Source organism: Scylla paramamosain, chromosome 10 (assembly GCF_035594125.1).
Source record: "Scylla paramamosain isolate STU-SP2022 chromosome 10, ASM3559412v1, whole genome shotgun sequence".
NCBI lineage: Eukaryota > Metazoa > Arthropoda > Malacostraca > Decapoda > Portunidae > Scylla > Scylla paramamosain.
Genome location: NC_087160.1, coordinates 300,189 through 316,785, shown reverse-complemented (window position 1 = coordinate 316,785; position 16,597 = coordinate 300,189). Strand labels below are relative to the sequence as shown.

Below are 16,597 nucleotides of genomic sequence, written 5' to 3'. Positions count from 1 at the left end.
TCTCTCTCTCTCTCTCTCTCTCTCTCTCTCTCTCTCTCTCTCCTCTCTCTCTCTCTCATCTCTCTCTCTCTCTCTCTCTCTCTCTCTCAACAGGTTCCCCCACACGTAGAATGCCACTAGTAGTTAATAAACAAACAGTTAATCTTATTACAGACCAGTAAGACTCTTAGTATTTTTTCTTTCTCCCTCTCACTCCTCTCTTACTTCCCTTCCACGCTCCCTTTCTCCACACATATTACGTAAAAACCACAACCGACTCCACAAACCAACCAACCAAACCAAACATCAACAAATGACCCACTTTTCTGCAGCTCTGAAAAAAAAAAAAAGAAAAAAAAAAAGACATAGATCATTTAGTCATTCTTCGCCTTCTGCAGATGAAGAGTGTGTACGCCAGACGGGAGGTGCTGCTGTCTGCCGGGGCTATCGGGTCCCCTCATGTCCTCATGCTGTCAGGCCTCGGTCCGGCCAAGCACCTTCTTTCGCACGGGGTAAGTCCAGACGTGCCTTGGCTGTGCTGAGCGGCTGAGGCGTTGTGAGGTTGAATGAAGGGTGTCTGGTGTGTTTGGAGTGTGGAATTAGTGAATGGGGGGTGTGGTCTGTCTCATGAAGTTTTAGAAGTTAGTTGAGTTTGTATGTTTTGTTGTGGTCGTGGTTCTAATAGTAGTAGTAGTAGTAGTAGTAGTAGTAGTAGTAGTAGTAGTAGTAGTAGTAGTAGTAATAGGAGTAGTAGTAGCAGCAGTAGGAACAGTAGTAGTAGTACGTAGTAGTGGAAATCATAGTGGTGGTAGTAATTGTAGTATCAGTAAAATTATTGTTCCTTTGGTTGTTGATATTATTTTCCTTGTTGCTATTGTCTTTTGTTAACGTTGATGGTGTACAGTTCTTGATGACCCAGAGGTAGTAGTCGCAGTAACAGACGCAGTAGCATTAACAGCAACAACAGTAGTAGCATCAGCACAGTTATGGTAGTTATCCCTCTTTATATCTATCTATCAGTCTACCTATCTATCTACCAATATCTCTCCCACTACCTACCTTTCTATCCCTACCAAGCTGACCCCCGCCCTTGAAGGAGGTGGTCGAGACGAGACATCTGCATAGTGGTACATTCGCGCGCGCATTTATATGCAAGCTCTCACCTCCTGCATTGTCTTAGGCCTCTAAGAGAGAACGGCGCCCACTGAGAGTAAAAGTTGTTATTGTAGGTGTTTGTTGTTGTTGCTTCGGTTAGTTTTTTTTGTTATTTTGTTTTTTTTTTGCTTCTTTTGATATTAATAGTGGTAGTTGTTGTAGTTTTGCTTGTAATTGTGGTGGTAGTGGTAGTGGGCAGTAGTAGTGGTGGTATTAGCAGTAGTAGTAGTGGTAGTAACATTTACGGTGGTAATGATAGTAGTAGTAGTAGAAGTAGTAGTAACAGTAGTAGTAATTGTTTTGCATTGGTAGTTTTGTTTGTTGTTATTGTTGTCACTGATTTCGTTGCTATTTCCTCCTAATCCTCCTCCTCCTCATCCTTATCCTTTCGCTCATCTTTCTACTCCTCCTCCTCCTTATCTCCTTTCACTCTTCTTTCTTCTCCTCCTCCTCCTCCTCCTCCTCCTCCTCCTCGTCGTCGTCGTCGTCACTAGTTCCATGCGTCACCAGTGTTCACAGATCCGGTTGATCCGGTTTCATTCTGTTTACGTTTCCTTTTAAGTTAATTTCTTTCATTTACATTCTCTGCATTCTTGGATTGTCTTTGCTTTATTTTACTTATTCTTCAAGTTTACGTTTTTGTCATGATTCTTCGTGCTTTTTTTTTTCCTTGTTCTTGATCTTTATTTTATTTTATTTTATTTTCTCAAACTGTGCCACTTTTTTTTTCAGTTCTGATTCGATTCCCACTTTTTTATCACTTTGTTTTAGCATTATCTAGTCATGTTTTTTTCTCTCTCTCTCTCTCTCTCTCTCTCTCTCTCTCTCTCTCTCTCTCTCTCTCTCTTCTCTCTCTCTCTCTCTCTCTCTCTCTCTCTCTCTCTCTCTCTCTCTCCCTCTCTCTCTCTCTCTCACATTCTTCATACGCTTTTGTGTTAACATGCATACCTTGTCGGTTTTTATGCAAACCTTGTGCATTCCTTGTCCTCTTTACCATCCTCACACTGTGCTGTCATAGAAGTGCCAGAATAACATTACTACTTTCACTTCCACCGTGTTTAGACTTCTTTTCCATCCGTCTCAAAGTCTATATCTGCTAGAAGTAAGTACACCAATTGCCAGATTTTTGTAAGGAGATCAAATTTCATTATAGATCTCATCTGGTATCCATTTTTTTTTTCTTTTTTTTTGGGGGGGGAGTGGTGGAGGGGGCGGGAGGGATGGAGCTTCCGAAGTGAAATAAGCCTATCATTTCTTATCTTTTGTATTATTTGTATAGTATTGTATTATTTATTGTGGTAGGCCACGAGACTTCCCTTTGTCCTTTTCCACCGAAGGCCGACGGAGCTAAAGAGTATGAATGATGTGGGTGTTTGAATATGTGGTGCCTTGTCTGAACCACCACGCGTGAAATTCCCGGCTTGTGATATAGATAGATAGGTAGATAGATAGATAGATAAAATAGGTGTATAGAGAGAGCAGTTCAGCAGAGAGGAGTTTAAGATTCAGGAAAGTACAAAACACAGCAGGAGTGGAGATTCCTTCTTGACTTATCACCATGACTGTATTATCTCGTCTTTTCCCGTGTTATCTCCTCGTTTCCCCACAGGTTGCCCCCCATGGTGGACCTCCCTGGGGTGGGGCAGAACCTGAATGACCACCCTTACTTGACGGGTCTCGCTTGGACCACGCGCCCCAACTCCTCTTTCAACATCCTGGAGACTGCCCACCCCAACGTGCTTTACGACTACTTATTCAACAAGGATGGTGAGTAGTTTTGGTGGTGGTGGTGGTGGTGGTGGTATATTAAGTTTAAAGCAGTTTTTTTTTTTTTTTTTATCTTCTTTCTTCTCCTTACTCTTCTTCTCTCACTCTTTCATCTCTTTTTTCTTTAGATGTATTTTGGTTTCCTTCTGAGTTGTGGCGGTGGTAATGGCGGTGGTAGTGGCAGTAGTAGAGGTTGTAGTAGTAGTAGTAATAGTAGTAGTAGCAGCAGTAGTAGTTGGTGCTGTAGTTACCTTTATCGTTGTAGTATGTAGTGTGAATCACAGCAGCAGCAACAGCAGCAACAGTAGAAATAATTAAATCATTAGTTACAGATACAAAAACTCCTTGTGTGGAACGAAATGTGATGACATGAACTTAATCAAATCGCCCACCTCAATGACATAACCACACACACACACACCACACACACACACACACACACACACACACACACACACACACACACACACGCTGTAACTATGACACGTGACAAATATCCAACAAACAGAACAATCCAAGCTCCTCTGAAACTGAACACTCAAGAACAAGCAAACGATAACCGATCAAAAAAGCTCATTGTCGCATTTCTATTGTGTATAAAATATGATCAACCAACGTGTCGCTTTCCCAGTAACCTTTCATATGCTCTCTCTCTCTCTCTCTCTCTCTCTCTCTCTCTCTCTCTCTCTCTCTCTCTCTCTCTCTCTCTCTCTCACTCTCTCTCTCTCTCTCTCTTCCTCCGTTTTCCTTTCTCCGTACTACATTCTGCCGATATCCGCCTCCGCCCCGCCCCTCCCGCCTCGACCGCATGCCCCACCCCGCCCTGCCCCGCCACGCTCGTCCATACTAGCGCTCCTTCAAAACCTGCTGGTGTTCTCGCAGCAAATAACAAGCTTTCCCCAAGACCCGCCCCTGCCTCTCCCGGCTCTTGTTTCTTGTAGTGATGTAACTTAGGAAAAAATAGATTAATGGCTGAAAGTTTGGAGAAAAAGGAGAGGAAAGAGAGTTAGAGAGAGATGAGGGGGATGTAGCGAGAGAGAGAGAGAGAGAGAGAGAGAGAGAGAGAGAGAGAGAGAGAGAGTGCATTGTTTCATTTTCATTGATCTGTTTCACTTCCTGATGTTCATTTTCTCTCTCTCTCTCTCTCTCTCTCTCTCTCTCTCTCTCTCTCTCTCTCTCTCTCTCTCTCTCTCATCTCTCTCAGACACACCTGTGAAACTAATTTGTATAACTTTTAGTCACGCGACGATAATAAATAAGGAAAATAATAGGAAGAAAATAAGTGCCTGTGCATAATAATCATGAGTCTACCTGTCGCTTGTCACGTACTCCCGCACACCTGGACTCTAGCACTAATAGGCAGGCAGGTGAGAGTGTTGTTGTTTCCCGGTTTACTAGTAGTGGCGTAAAGTTTAGCAGGTATCTTTCTTATAGATCAACAATACTTCCTGGTGTTCATTTGTTTTCCTATCCTGCTTTACGGTGAAACTAACATTGACCTACTCTTTTGTTGTGTTTGTCGTTTTATTACATATTTTATGGCGACGGGAGTTTATAACAAGTTTTTTTTTTTTCTCTCTCTCTCTTTCCTTTATTTTCCTCCTTGGCCAGCTTTCTTCGCGTGTAGAAACTAGCAAGCTTTGATTTTTTTTTCTCTCTCTCCTTTAATTTCCTCCTTGGCCAGCTTTCTTCGCGTGTAGAAGCTAGAAATAAATGTAATAACCGAGAAAGTACAAATTTGGAACTGCTGGCTGTTATAAGGCCTTTTTGTGGCAAGGTGCCCTGCCTAATCTAAAATCACACTCTTTGGATTTATCACGTAGTACTTCTGATATTTCTTATTACACTAAAAAAGGCGTAAATGTGATAGTTATTCAAGAAGTGAGAGGAAAGATAATTTATAAACAGTGAATCTCACAATACACTCACAGTAAGGCGTAGGAAAGAAATTGGTAATAATAATAATTAGGAAAAAAAGTCAAACGCTATGATTTTTCGTGCTACATATGAAAAAGAAAAAGGTAAATGTAATCGTTATTCAAGAAGTGAGAAGAAAGATTGCTCATAAACAAACCCAGAATTTCACGATACACAAATACAGACAGTGACAAGTGAGAAAAATAAAAAGAAAACGACAAAAGAGTCAAAATCGAACGTTGTTTTATCAGGTCAATGGAAAGAAAATGTAAACTAGGCACCGTTTTCTCTATTGTATTTAATCATGGCTCTCAAACAAAGCCTCCGATCTCACTCTTGGCCTTGTGTCGAGTCATTCCCGAGTGGCGGGGTGAGTAGAAGTGCACATGGTGGTGGTAGTGGTGGTGGTGGTGGTCAACTCTCACCGGCCTAAATTATGGAAGAGCTTCACCTGTTCCTCTTCCTCCTCTCCTTCTCCTCCTCCTCCTCCTCCTCCTCCTCCTCCTCCTCCTCCTCCACCTCCTCCTCCTCCTCCTCCTAACCTTTCCTTCCCTCATAGAAAACTGGAATACTAAAGCAAGAACTCGCGTAAATTACTTTCCTAACCTTTGCCATTTCACACGGCGGTGTTAGTGCGTTTAATTATATACATCGCGGAGTGAAGGCGAAGATGTACTGCTGCGATTAAGTACTTGCTCAGCTTCTGCGGGTTTTTGTGTCTTAGCTGTGCATATTGGTGAGTCAAGAAAGATATAGAAGATACGGATGAGTGAGTCTTGTTGTTATGCCAAACTTTATTTTTTTTTTTTCTTTTCTTATCTTTCCGAGCGAGAGTAAACAGTGATCTTTTTTTTTTAATGTTTTAATCTTAATGAAGGAAGAATGTACGCATTTCAATCCCTCCGCAAGACTAAACTTTTTTTTTTTTGTCTTAGTGCAATTAGTGAAGCAAGAATGTATTTTGGCTCCCTAGAAATAAAAAAATAAAATAAACATTGAAACAAACCTGAGAAACACTAGACAGTGAATTTATAATGTTTTGGCTCTAGTAGTAAAACAAAAATGTATTTAATTCCTTCAAAAATAAAGAATAAACAGTAAAAACAAACCTCAGAAACACTAAATATTGAAATTTTTCAATGTCCTCATCTTATCAATGAAGCAACAATGTATTTCAGTCCTAGAAATAAATAAATAAATAAATAAACATTGAAACAAGCATATACGTACTTCCGTCTCGAAATAAAAAAAAAAGGAAGCAAATGAAACAATTGCAATGAATTCTTTCTCCTCAGTAAAATGAATCAAGCACAAATTCCAGTCATACACATAAGAAGATAAACACCAGCGACACATAACAGTACAATGTGTAGCATTTTTCCCTTCACTAATGAAGCAGGCATATAATTCTAAGCCCAGCTATAAGATGAACACCAAGCAACAATAATAATATGACTTGCATAGTATTTTTTGCCCTTACTAATGAGGCAAGTAAGTGCTTCATTTCCAGAAGAAAAAAAAAAAGAGAAAAGAGGTATAAAAGCAAAATTATCCATCCAAACAAACAGGTGGCGGTAATATTAATATACCTGAATTAATTTCCTTGCTAGTGATGTAGAGTAATGATTTCACACGCACACAAAAACAGGATGAAAAAAAAAATAAATAAGCAGCGCACGAGCAACAATGGGGTAGCGGGTTAATAAAACGGTCCAGTAGCTTCGCTCGGTCACGTGGCCTGAATGGAGTTGCGGTGAGAATAACAGCTGATGATGGGAGCAAAAAAAGGAAAGCACTTGTGACACTTGTGATAAAAAAAAAAAAAAAAAGTCTTGCAAAAACACTTGTCTGGTTATTGTTTTGTATTACTTCTCCGTGTAACTTCATTGCCTTACCCGTTTTTTTTTTTTTTTTTTTTTTTTTTAGTCGTACTATCGTGTGTTTGTGTGTGTGTGTGTGTGTGTGTGTGTGTGTGTGTGTGTGTGTGTGTGTGTGTGTGTGTGTGTGCGTGTGCGTGTGTGCTTTCTCTGGGCCAAACCGAGTGGGATTGCCGTCCTGGTGTATAGAGATATATTTACTGTAGATATACGATTTTGTCATGCTACACTTTCATCCTCCTTTCTGTTTATTTACTGATGTGTATAAGGAATTCTTGAGGTTATCTTTGGATACGTTATGGTACGTTAGATTAGGTTAGGTTTAGATCAGTATCACAGTGAACACGAAAGTTCTATAACCTGGCAACTAGTGCAGTTTTTTTTTTTTTTTTTTCATTGTGAAATGTTAGGTTAGGATAGAGTAGATCAGCTTAGGTTTATAAGCCTAGGTTAGGATACCAATGAATACGAGAGTTCTCTAAATTTGTAACTTCATATAAAGATGACTTATGTTCTGTCATGGAATGCAAAGTTAGGTTACATTAGATTAGATTGCTAAGATAACGTACGTAAGTTAGTACGTATAACAATGAATATGAACATTTTGGAAGCATGTGTGGAGATTAACTCATTATGATTTTTCTGCCATGAAGTGTTAATTAGGTTAGATTACTAAGATTGAGTTAACATTTTAATTACTATGACAGTGGACGTAGAAGTTATGCAAGCCTGTAATTAGATATACAGATTAACTTGTGTTCTTTACGTCATGAAATGTTAACTAGGATAGATCAGATTAAACTACCAAAATCAGCTTAACTTCTTGGTCTAGTTTAGCTATGGATATGAAAGATTTGCAAGCATGTATTTAGATACAAAGATTAACTCATGCTCTTTGCGTCATGAAATGTTAATTAGGCCAGTTTACTAAAATTAGGTTAATGGTTTGGTTAGTATGACAATGGACATGAAAGCCTTGCAAGCATGTACCTTGAGTCGTGAAAGTATTCTCCGATCCCGACTCCCCTGAAAGATACACGGAATGAGTCACGCGCGCTTTGTTTATGGGAAGTGGTGAGCTGGAGAACCAAATAGACGTGTTTCGCCGCCTTCGTCACTTTGGCGCAAGTGAACAAGTACTTTTCGCTATGAACTGTTGTCTGACTTTCACACTTCTCGCCTTGGGATATTCTCTCTCTTGTCTTTTGTATGTCACCAAAACAATTATGGAACGAATTTCTCTCTCTCTCTCTCTCTCTCTCTCTCTCTCTCTCTCTCTCTCTCTCTCTCTCTCTCTCTCTCTCTCTCTCTCTCTCTCTCTCTCTCTCTCTCTCTCTCTCTCTCTCTCTCTCTCTCGTTGAGCTGAGTGTACACTTTCTCCACTCATCGTTTTCTTGACAGTTGTTTCCTTGTTTTCTGTCCTTTTTTTGCCATACTTGACTTCGTGTTCCTCTGCCTAATTACTCCTCAATGCTCTAGATTGCGTAAAGTTGAAGATTAGATAAGTAATTGCTGTTATTGTTTGCTTTCTTTTGGATTGGTGCAGTTTTTTAGTGATGATGTTGATGATAAGTGTGGTAGCTTTCCTTCCGGTCTTATTAGGTATTGTTGGCACTGTTTAATTTGTCTCAATATCCTTTTTTTTTTTTTATTACAAATGATAGAAACAAGGAAATCTCTTACATTTTCATAAGTAGAATTTTTTTTTTTTTACAATTTTTTTGGGAGCGATTCCTGACTTTTTGTAGTGATTGTTTATCTCGCATTGTTTCAATGTTCTACATCGCAAAATGTTGAGTATTGTATCCCTGATTGCTCTTGTACTTCGCCTCCTCGTGGCTTAGTGTCGTTAGTTTTAATGATGAAATTGAGTAAGTTCAATAGTTTTCCTTCGGATGGCATGAACTATTGCCTGCCCTTGTCATTTTGTCTCAGTCACCATTTTTTTCATTACAAAAGATAGCAAACAGGAAGAGATCTTGAATACTTTTATTTCATGAAAATCTTTTCCATTGTCTTTTACAAGTTTTCAGACACTAATTTTGGGTACTGCAGTCTTTTCATATTTGTAAAGCACAAAATTAATTTAATGTCTTTGTATCATAATCTCTTTAATGTTTTTATATCCTAAAAACCACAAAAGCAATTTCCTTTCCCTCATTTCTTTGTGTCTATGCAAACAATCTTCTTAGGTGCTCTGGCTGCTAACAAACAGCGAGCATAGCAATAAAAAATTAACTGAATACTTTCTAAATTGCTTGATTACTCTACTTTGCTCTAACTGCTGCTATGAGAGCACAGTGAAAGCCTTCTTATGTTACAATATAATATTATGTTCATTAGATGTCAGGAAGGTAAGCCTCGAGCATAATGATAAAAACAACTGAATCCTTCCTAAACTGCTTGATTATACTACTCTTCTCTAACTGGTGGCATAAGAGATGAAAAGAGCACAGTGAAATTATCCTTATGTCACATCTCCACTTGATAACAGTAAGACAAGCTGCATAGTCCTGCCACGACCATAATAGTAAAAAGAGTTAATAATTTCTAAACTGCTTGATTATGTCCACTACTCTCCATCAGTGGCATAAGACTAGAATGAAAGGCTCCTTATGTTATATGTTCACTCGATGTCAGGAAGGCAAGCTACATAGTCCTGCCTTTCACCTTCCACTGCTGGCTGCTGGTGGAACTTGCCCCTTTTAATAGCGCCCACTTTATAAATGCTGCGTGTAGGCGGGACTACTTTCACTGGTGTTTCCTGTAAGCGCCAAATTTTCTCCGTTCTTTCTGTGCAGATTTAGGGCGCTTTTCCTTTGTTTTCCGTCTCTCTCTCTCTCTCTCTCTCTCTCTCTCTCTCTCTCTCTCTCTCTCTCTCTCTCTCTCTCTCTCTCTCTCTCTCTCTCTCTCTGCTACTTTCATCGCCTAAAATAGCTAAAGAAAAATGTATGCAACAGTTTTATAAAAAGTAGCCTTTTAAGATTTTTCTAATTGTGCGTTTTCAAATTTTCCCTCGTTTCTCTCTCTTGCTCTTTTTTTTTTATTCTATATCATTTTGCGACCACCTGCCTTCTTATCGCTGTGACCTGCCGCATTTCGGACGCGGAAGAGGTGAAGGAGGGAGGGAGGGAGGAGGGAGGGAGAAGAGAGACGAAGGAAGGGAGGGAGAGAGGGAGGGAGCGAGGGAGAGGAAGATAGTGTTTAAATTAGCGTGAAAGCTCGCCCCTTCCTCGTCTCTCCCTCCACACACACACACACACACACACACACACACACACACACACACACACACACACACACACACACACACACACACTCTCCCATTCTTACAATCTTTAAAGAATTTCCTGGGCACGTGTCTTGCTCCACGGCGCCTGAGTGGGTGAGGAAGGGCGTGGCGGAGGCATGGAGCGTCCAGCAGGCACGACTGAACGAGTGAAGTAGGAACTAGTTGTGTGTAATTTTTTTCGGGTTGGTGAGTGAGGAAGGGAAGGGGTTAGGTTAATTTAGTATGTTTTTTTTTTTTTTGTAGCTATGAGGGAAAGTGTGTGTGTGTGTGTGTGTGTGTGTGTGTGTGTGTGTGTGTGTGTGTGAGAGAAGGCGAGGCGTCAGTGCTTGCAGGGGCGGGTGCGTGTGAGCGGCTAAGAGGAGGGCGTAACATAATGAACGGGTACAGATTGAGAGAAACAGATGGGAACTCATTTGCGTTAACGAACCGGACGGACAGGTAAATTCCGATAGCTGGCTTTCTGTTGACCTTACATACTCAAAGAGAAAGACACGGGGAGATGAACTGTAGCAGGCAGGGAGGGAGGGGAGAAAGTAGGAATGAATGCAGTACGAAAAGAAAGAAAAGCTGTTAAATGAAAACTGGAAGAAAAGGATTAATGAATAAGTGGAAGAACTTATGATATAAAGGAAGGAATGAAGGAATGAGGAAAGAAAGAAATGGGAAATTGTCAGACAGGACACGGTAGAGGAGAGGGACGGAATGATAAAAGCAAAGTTATTGATGAATGCAAAATGAAGGACTTATTGACCGTTTGACTGACTGCCTGACTGATTGACTGACTGACTGACTGCTACAAGGGACGTACCATTGAGTTCCCTGAGCAAATATGATGTCCCTGTAGTTGTGACCATTGAATACACCAGCTCTTCATGTATATATCAAGCTCTCCATGTGTCCTGACGGCATAACCTTACTAGAGCTGCGTTACTTAACCTTCCCTCCCTTCAACACCACACAGACACGTATAGCCAGGCAGATGTGGGGCACTAGCAACACTTAAGAGACGCAGCATGAGGTGATGACCTTTCCGTTGGCGAAGCAGCATTGGGTAATATTGTTATTAAGTCTGATGGATGAATATAGGCAGTCTGATTTGCTGGTTCGTGTGAAATGACAGATAATGATGTGGTAGTGGTGGTTTTGTGAAGTATAATAGATAGATGAATAGGTGAATGAATAGATAGGTAAAAAAAAATAGCTATACAGATCAGTAAATATAAATCAATGAAAAGAGAATATGTAAGTGAACATAATAAAAAATGTATGATAATTAATGATGATTGTAATGATTATGAAGATAATAATAATAATAATAATAATAATAATAATAATAATAATAATAATAATGATACATTTGACAAATGAAAAATAATATGTCAATGGATATAATAGAAATAAATAATATGATAATTAATAACGATAATGCGTAGTAGTAATAAGGAAGATGGCTATAATAATAATAATAATAATAATAATAATAATAATAATAATAATAATAATAATAATAATAAATAGGAGGCACTGCTCAATACACTCAACAAACTTTTTGCAAACGAAGCAGATCAGCGCGGTGCAAGTCTGCCGAACACTGACAGCACACTGAAAAAAAGAAGAAAATTTATGCATTTAAATTTAAAAGTGTACGTAACATAAAGGTCAGAACTCTTACGAGACAGCGATCTTAAATGTTCTCCGTGTTACATAACATATTACTCGAATGCCATGAAAAATTACTTAACCGGGTTTTTCTGCCATTTTTTCTTGTATTAGCGAAACCGGTCATGGGCAAAAAATATATTTAAAAAACGAATAGATAAGAACCGGTTCATAATGCCGTTCCAAAAAATAAAGAAAAAACAAGTAAAATATCCAAAAGAAAGGTGAACAACATGAAGATGCTTAGATCTTTAACGCTTTTACTGCTTTGCTCATCTTTCCTTGGTATTCAGAACACTAAAAAAATGGTTATAGAAAAAGAAAAGATAGAAATACGTGGTTTATCATGTCTTTTCTAAGCTATAAACATCACTATTTAAGAGACTATTCTAAATCAAGTGTCCTAAGTTGTGAGTGGTTATGAGAAGATCGGTATTGGTAAAGGGGTGAGTGGAGATGGTCAAGGGGCTTTGTTATCATATTCACAAACTTTCTCATTCTTAGTAAGGTTCTTCCCCTTCCTCACCATTTTTTTCTATTACATTTTTTCCTTTCTCCTCTTGCCCTTTTCCCTGTCCTCAATTTCATTATTTTGTCGGTCCTTGCGCACTAAACAGGCAATGACTAACTGTTTTTGGAGAGGCAAGTTAAGCCGGTTTCTTTTTTTTTTTTTTTTTATTCTCTTTCCACTTTCCCCTTAGATAGTCTCCTTGGTACACAAATTAGTGAATGAATGAACAAATACAAAACAGTAAAAAAATAAAATAAAAAAGTATTCTGCTCCCCTTAAAGCAAAATACGAAGAAACAGGTTTATAATAAGATAAATAAATACAATATATCGAATCATCTTGGTGTGGTGTGAGGTAAGCCACGTTTTTCATTCATTCAGGTTATCAGTACAGAACTAAGATTCTTCGAGCCTGTAATAAAGACTCATTTTATAGAAAGGAATCGGATCATTAAAGAGAAAACGCTCTTTGATTGCCAACAAGATGGTGTCTAAAACTGGCGGGTTTCTAAACGGGTTCACGTAACTTTCATTTTTATTCCCCTGCCCAATAGTGCCTGATGACTTTGTTCCTGACAGCTTGGATGGTCGACCTTGTGGGTTATTTACTGGAGGGTTGGATGGTTGGCCTCCTTTCGTGGTGGCACAGGCAGGAGTTTTGTAGGAACACAAGAAAAAAGGGGAAGCTGTAAGAAACCAACAGGTCTTCACGTGGCAGTCACTGTGTAAATCATGCATACTTTTAAAACTCCTTAACGAATCGTCACTAACCTGATTACTGCGTCTGTTCCATTCGTCAGACAATATTTCTGAACTAGTCTCTCTCTCTCTCTCTCTCTCTCTCTCTCTCTCTCTCTCTCTCTCTCTCTCTCTCTCTCTCTCTCTCTCTCTCTCTCTCTCTCTCTCTCTCTCTCTCTCTCTCATTTAACTTTATCAGACTTGCCCAAATCGTTTCTCACGTTCCCTCACACTTTCAGCGTCTCATTCTGCCCAAGCGGTGCAACATTATGTATTTATAAATCGAAAGCAGTTGATCGCACATGTTATTGATTGAAAAACTAACTTAGCCCATGTGCCACACAACTTTCGCTCTTGAATATTCTTTCCTTTCTCCTGAATTTAATATCCTACGTCTCTTTCTTTATATTTGACAGTTTTATCATCACGAACAGGATCTTAAGCATCAACACATCTGCTTCCGCTTGTTGTTTTTGTTTTCGTGTTCCAGTTTGCGCTCTCTCTCTCTCTCTCTCTCTCTCTCTCTCTCTCTCTCTCTCTCTCTCTCGGTAATCCTGCCCAACATGGAGCAACGTATCTATCTTGCTATTGACATGACCTTCGCATTGTGCTGATCGACATGACCAGCGCGTTCTGTTGACACTCCGCGCCGCGCCCTGTCCGTCACCTTTTATGGCTCAACACTCCGTTTTCTTTTCGCTTTCACGGCCTCTTCACGTAACCTTTCCCGTCATTATGTGGTGGAATTGAGACTCATGGTTGAGAGAGAGAGAGAGAGAGAGAGAGAGAGAGAGAGAGAGAGAGAGAGAGAGAGAGAGAGAGAGAGAGAGAAACGGAGACGGAGAAAGAGAGAATCGTGAAAAGTTAATATTGATTATACACTAAGTTTTTTTTTCTTATTTATTTATTTTTTTTTTTTCAATTCCTCTCTATCTGTTCATATCAAACTTTCCGTCCGTTTTCATTCTTCTCTTTACCTGAAGTTCGTATTCTTCGTGTCAGAGTTCTATCTCCACTATTCCCACATGCTGTAATAGATGCTACTGGATTTTCGAGAAAGTTTGTGTGATTCTAGTGATACTGTAACAAGATTTCTGCACCGTGATGGAGAAAAACACCCTTGATGACTTGACTAATCATCTCTGTGGCCTTTGAAAGTAGTCCTTATGAGAGAACAAAACGCTGAAAAGTTTAGGAGTCTCTCTCTCTCTCTCTCTCTCTCTCTCTCTCTCTCTCTCTCTCTCTCTCTCTCTCTCTCTCTCTCTCTCTCTCTCTCTCTCTCTCTCTCTCTCTCTCTCTCTCTCTCTCTCTCTCTCTCTCTCTCTCTCTCTCAGTACAGGTGGCAGGTGAGATTCTCGGTCGGAAAACGGTGCCAAGACGATGCAAAGAAGTCACGTTATCAGTTTCTCGTGGATGCTTGTCACCTCTTATTTGTTCGTCTATCACTGTTTTTGTCTCTCTTTTCGTAGAATGTTCGTGTTTTTGGTGAAGAACGTGTGAGGAAAGGCTGAACGTGATCGTTGTGCGGAATATTGAGTTTGGGGTCTTTTTTTTTATTTAGTTTTTTATTTAGTAGAGTGAAGTGACGAGGAGGGTGCAGTGCTGTGAGATAACATGGGAGGTGGGAGTGCCTGACAGTGGCGGTGCGGTGACTCCCTCATTCACAAAGACGTCCATCATGGCGTGGAGCAGCTTTGAAATAAATGATGCATGACAGTGATAATTTTTTAGCCTAAGAACACTGCTCCTCTTTTTTTTTTTTTTTTTTTTTTGCTTTCATTACTATTCCATTCCCTTGAGTGTGTAAAAGATCTCCCAATAGTCTCCTTTTTTTTGTACCAGCAGTTATCTCCCGCAGCGCACAGTGACTCTCATTACCACTGCTCCTCCAGACATTTAGCATTGAACTCCCAGGAGAAGCGATCTGATCTGAATAACCTTTTACCAACTACTTTCTACGTATAGGCTTTTGAACTTTCACTTTTATAGGTAGGTTGTTTAATTAGTTTGTTTTTTCTGTCATGCTTATTATTTATTTTTTGTGATGTATTCTCTCTCTCTCTCTCTCTCTCTCTCTCTCTCTCTCTCTCTCTCTCTCTCTCTCTCTCTCTCTCTCTCTCTCTCTCTCTCTCTCTCTCTCTCTCTCTCTCTCTCTCTCTCTCTCGTTTTGTTTTCCCTCCCACTGCTCAGCGTTTTCTCTTTTCTCCTTCGTGTTTTGTTTTTATCACCAGCGCTCGTTTTGCTCAGTGTCCAGCAAGGAATGCCGTGCACCCTCCATCATGTGTGTGTGTGTGTGTGTGTGTGTGTGTGTGTGTGTGTGTGTGTGGCCAGGTCGAGACTAACACATGGGTGGGCGAAAATGTACCGTAGTAAAGCAGTACAGCGTGAAGCGGGGAAGAAAGAAAGGAAATATGACAATAGAGTGTAGCTATTAGGTGTTCCGGAGTTTGAGTTAAGAGAGTGAGTGAACGATCTGCAGAGGAAGAGAACAAAAAAGCGTTTTCGAACATGTGTCCAGGTCTGCTGATATATTATTCTTCCATTGTGTTCCTTTAGTGCACATACTTCACCCTGAACTTTCCTTAAACGTTTCTCAGAGATAAGCAACAAATCACAGCACTAAAAGCAATGCATGGAGTCTTTATAAGCATCTGCATAATATAAGAAAGGGATAAAGAAGAGGTTTGCAGTTTCTTGGCAGGGTGGGTGTAGAACTAACAAAAGATGTCTGAATGTCTATTAATTTAGGGAAGATGTGCCAGACGGTTAAGAAAGACGTTTAAGTGTTTTTACTTTTTTATCCCTCCTCTGTTACCTGACATTCCCAAGCAGCAAGTAAAAGAATGAAGAAGAGACGTAAGGACCTTCCATGCACCACACATACGAGTATAATGACCAGCCGCTGGCAACAACATGGCACTCCAAAAGTAACTGATGATTAACCGTGACCTCCCTCCCCGCAGGTCGTCTGAGCGGCACCATTTCCATCGAGGGGTACGCGTGGCCCTTCTCTGAGGAGGGCGATCCGTATTGGCCCGAGGTGCAGATTGGCTTCACGCCTCCTTCACTGTCGGCAATGACTTCGGCCTCATCACTCAGTACATCCTCGGCCTCCGATACTAAGGTGAGTAGCGGAGGTGCGGTGAAGCTACAAAAGTATTTACTGAAAGACGTTTTAATGAAAGAAAATGTACTAATCATCCGTCCATTAAAAAATAAATAAATAAATAAATAGAAATACTGGTTAAGTGCATGTGTACGACGCAAGTCCTTACGGTTGCTCTCTGTTTCCCAGTTTTACCACAATTACTTCCAATCGCTGGGGGCAACGCGAGGGCTTCTCCATCGGGCCCTTCCTGTGCCGCCCCAAGAGCCGAGGCAAACCCGTCACGCTGGCCTCCTCGAACCCCCTACGACGCGCCCACCATCGACGCAAACTTCTTCGACCACCCGGATGACATCAGGGCCTTCGTGCGTGGTGAGTTATCATGACCTGTTCCCTGTAAGCATGACCTCTACTCGTTAGCATGACCCTCTCTACTCCTTGTTAACATGACCCTCTCAGCTCCTTATTAGAACACAGGAACAAAATAAAATAAGGGAATCTGCAATAAGTCATCAGGCCTACACGTGGCCGCCTCCTATTTCATAATCTCCCTGTCTTTATAGAACAGTGTATAATCATCTATCTGAACCTCTGGAT

General features: G+C 40.3%; 1 protein-coding gene across 1 annotated transcript in view; it reads left to right on the top strand.

Annotated features, from left to right (window-relative positions):
* The window catches only part of LOC135104007 (glucose dehydrogenase [FAD, quinone]-like), a 75,451-nt gene that overhangs the window by 50,649 nt on the left and 8,205 nt on the right, over positions 1 to 16,597 (top strand). The window contains 5 exon segments of the mRNA XM_064010870.1: positions 378 to 516; positions 2,288 to 2,297; positions 2,744 to 2,901; positions 15,858 to 16,031; positions 16,190 to 16,365. Coding sequence (XP_063866940.1) covers positions 378 to 516; positions 2,288 to 2,297; positions 2,744 to 2,901; positions 15,858 to 16,031; positions 16,190 to 16,365 — 657 coding nt within the window.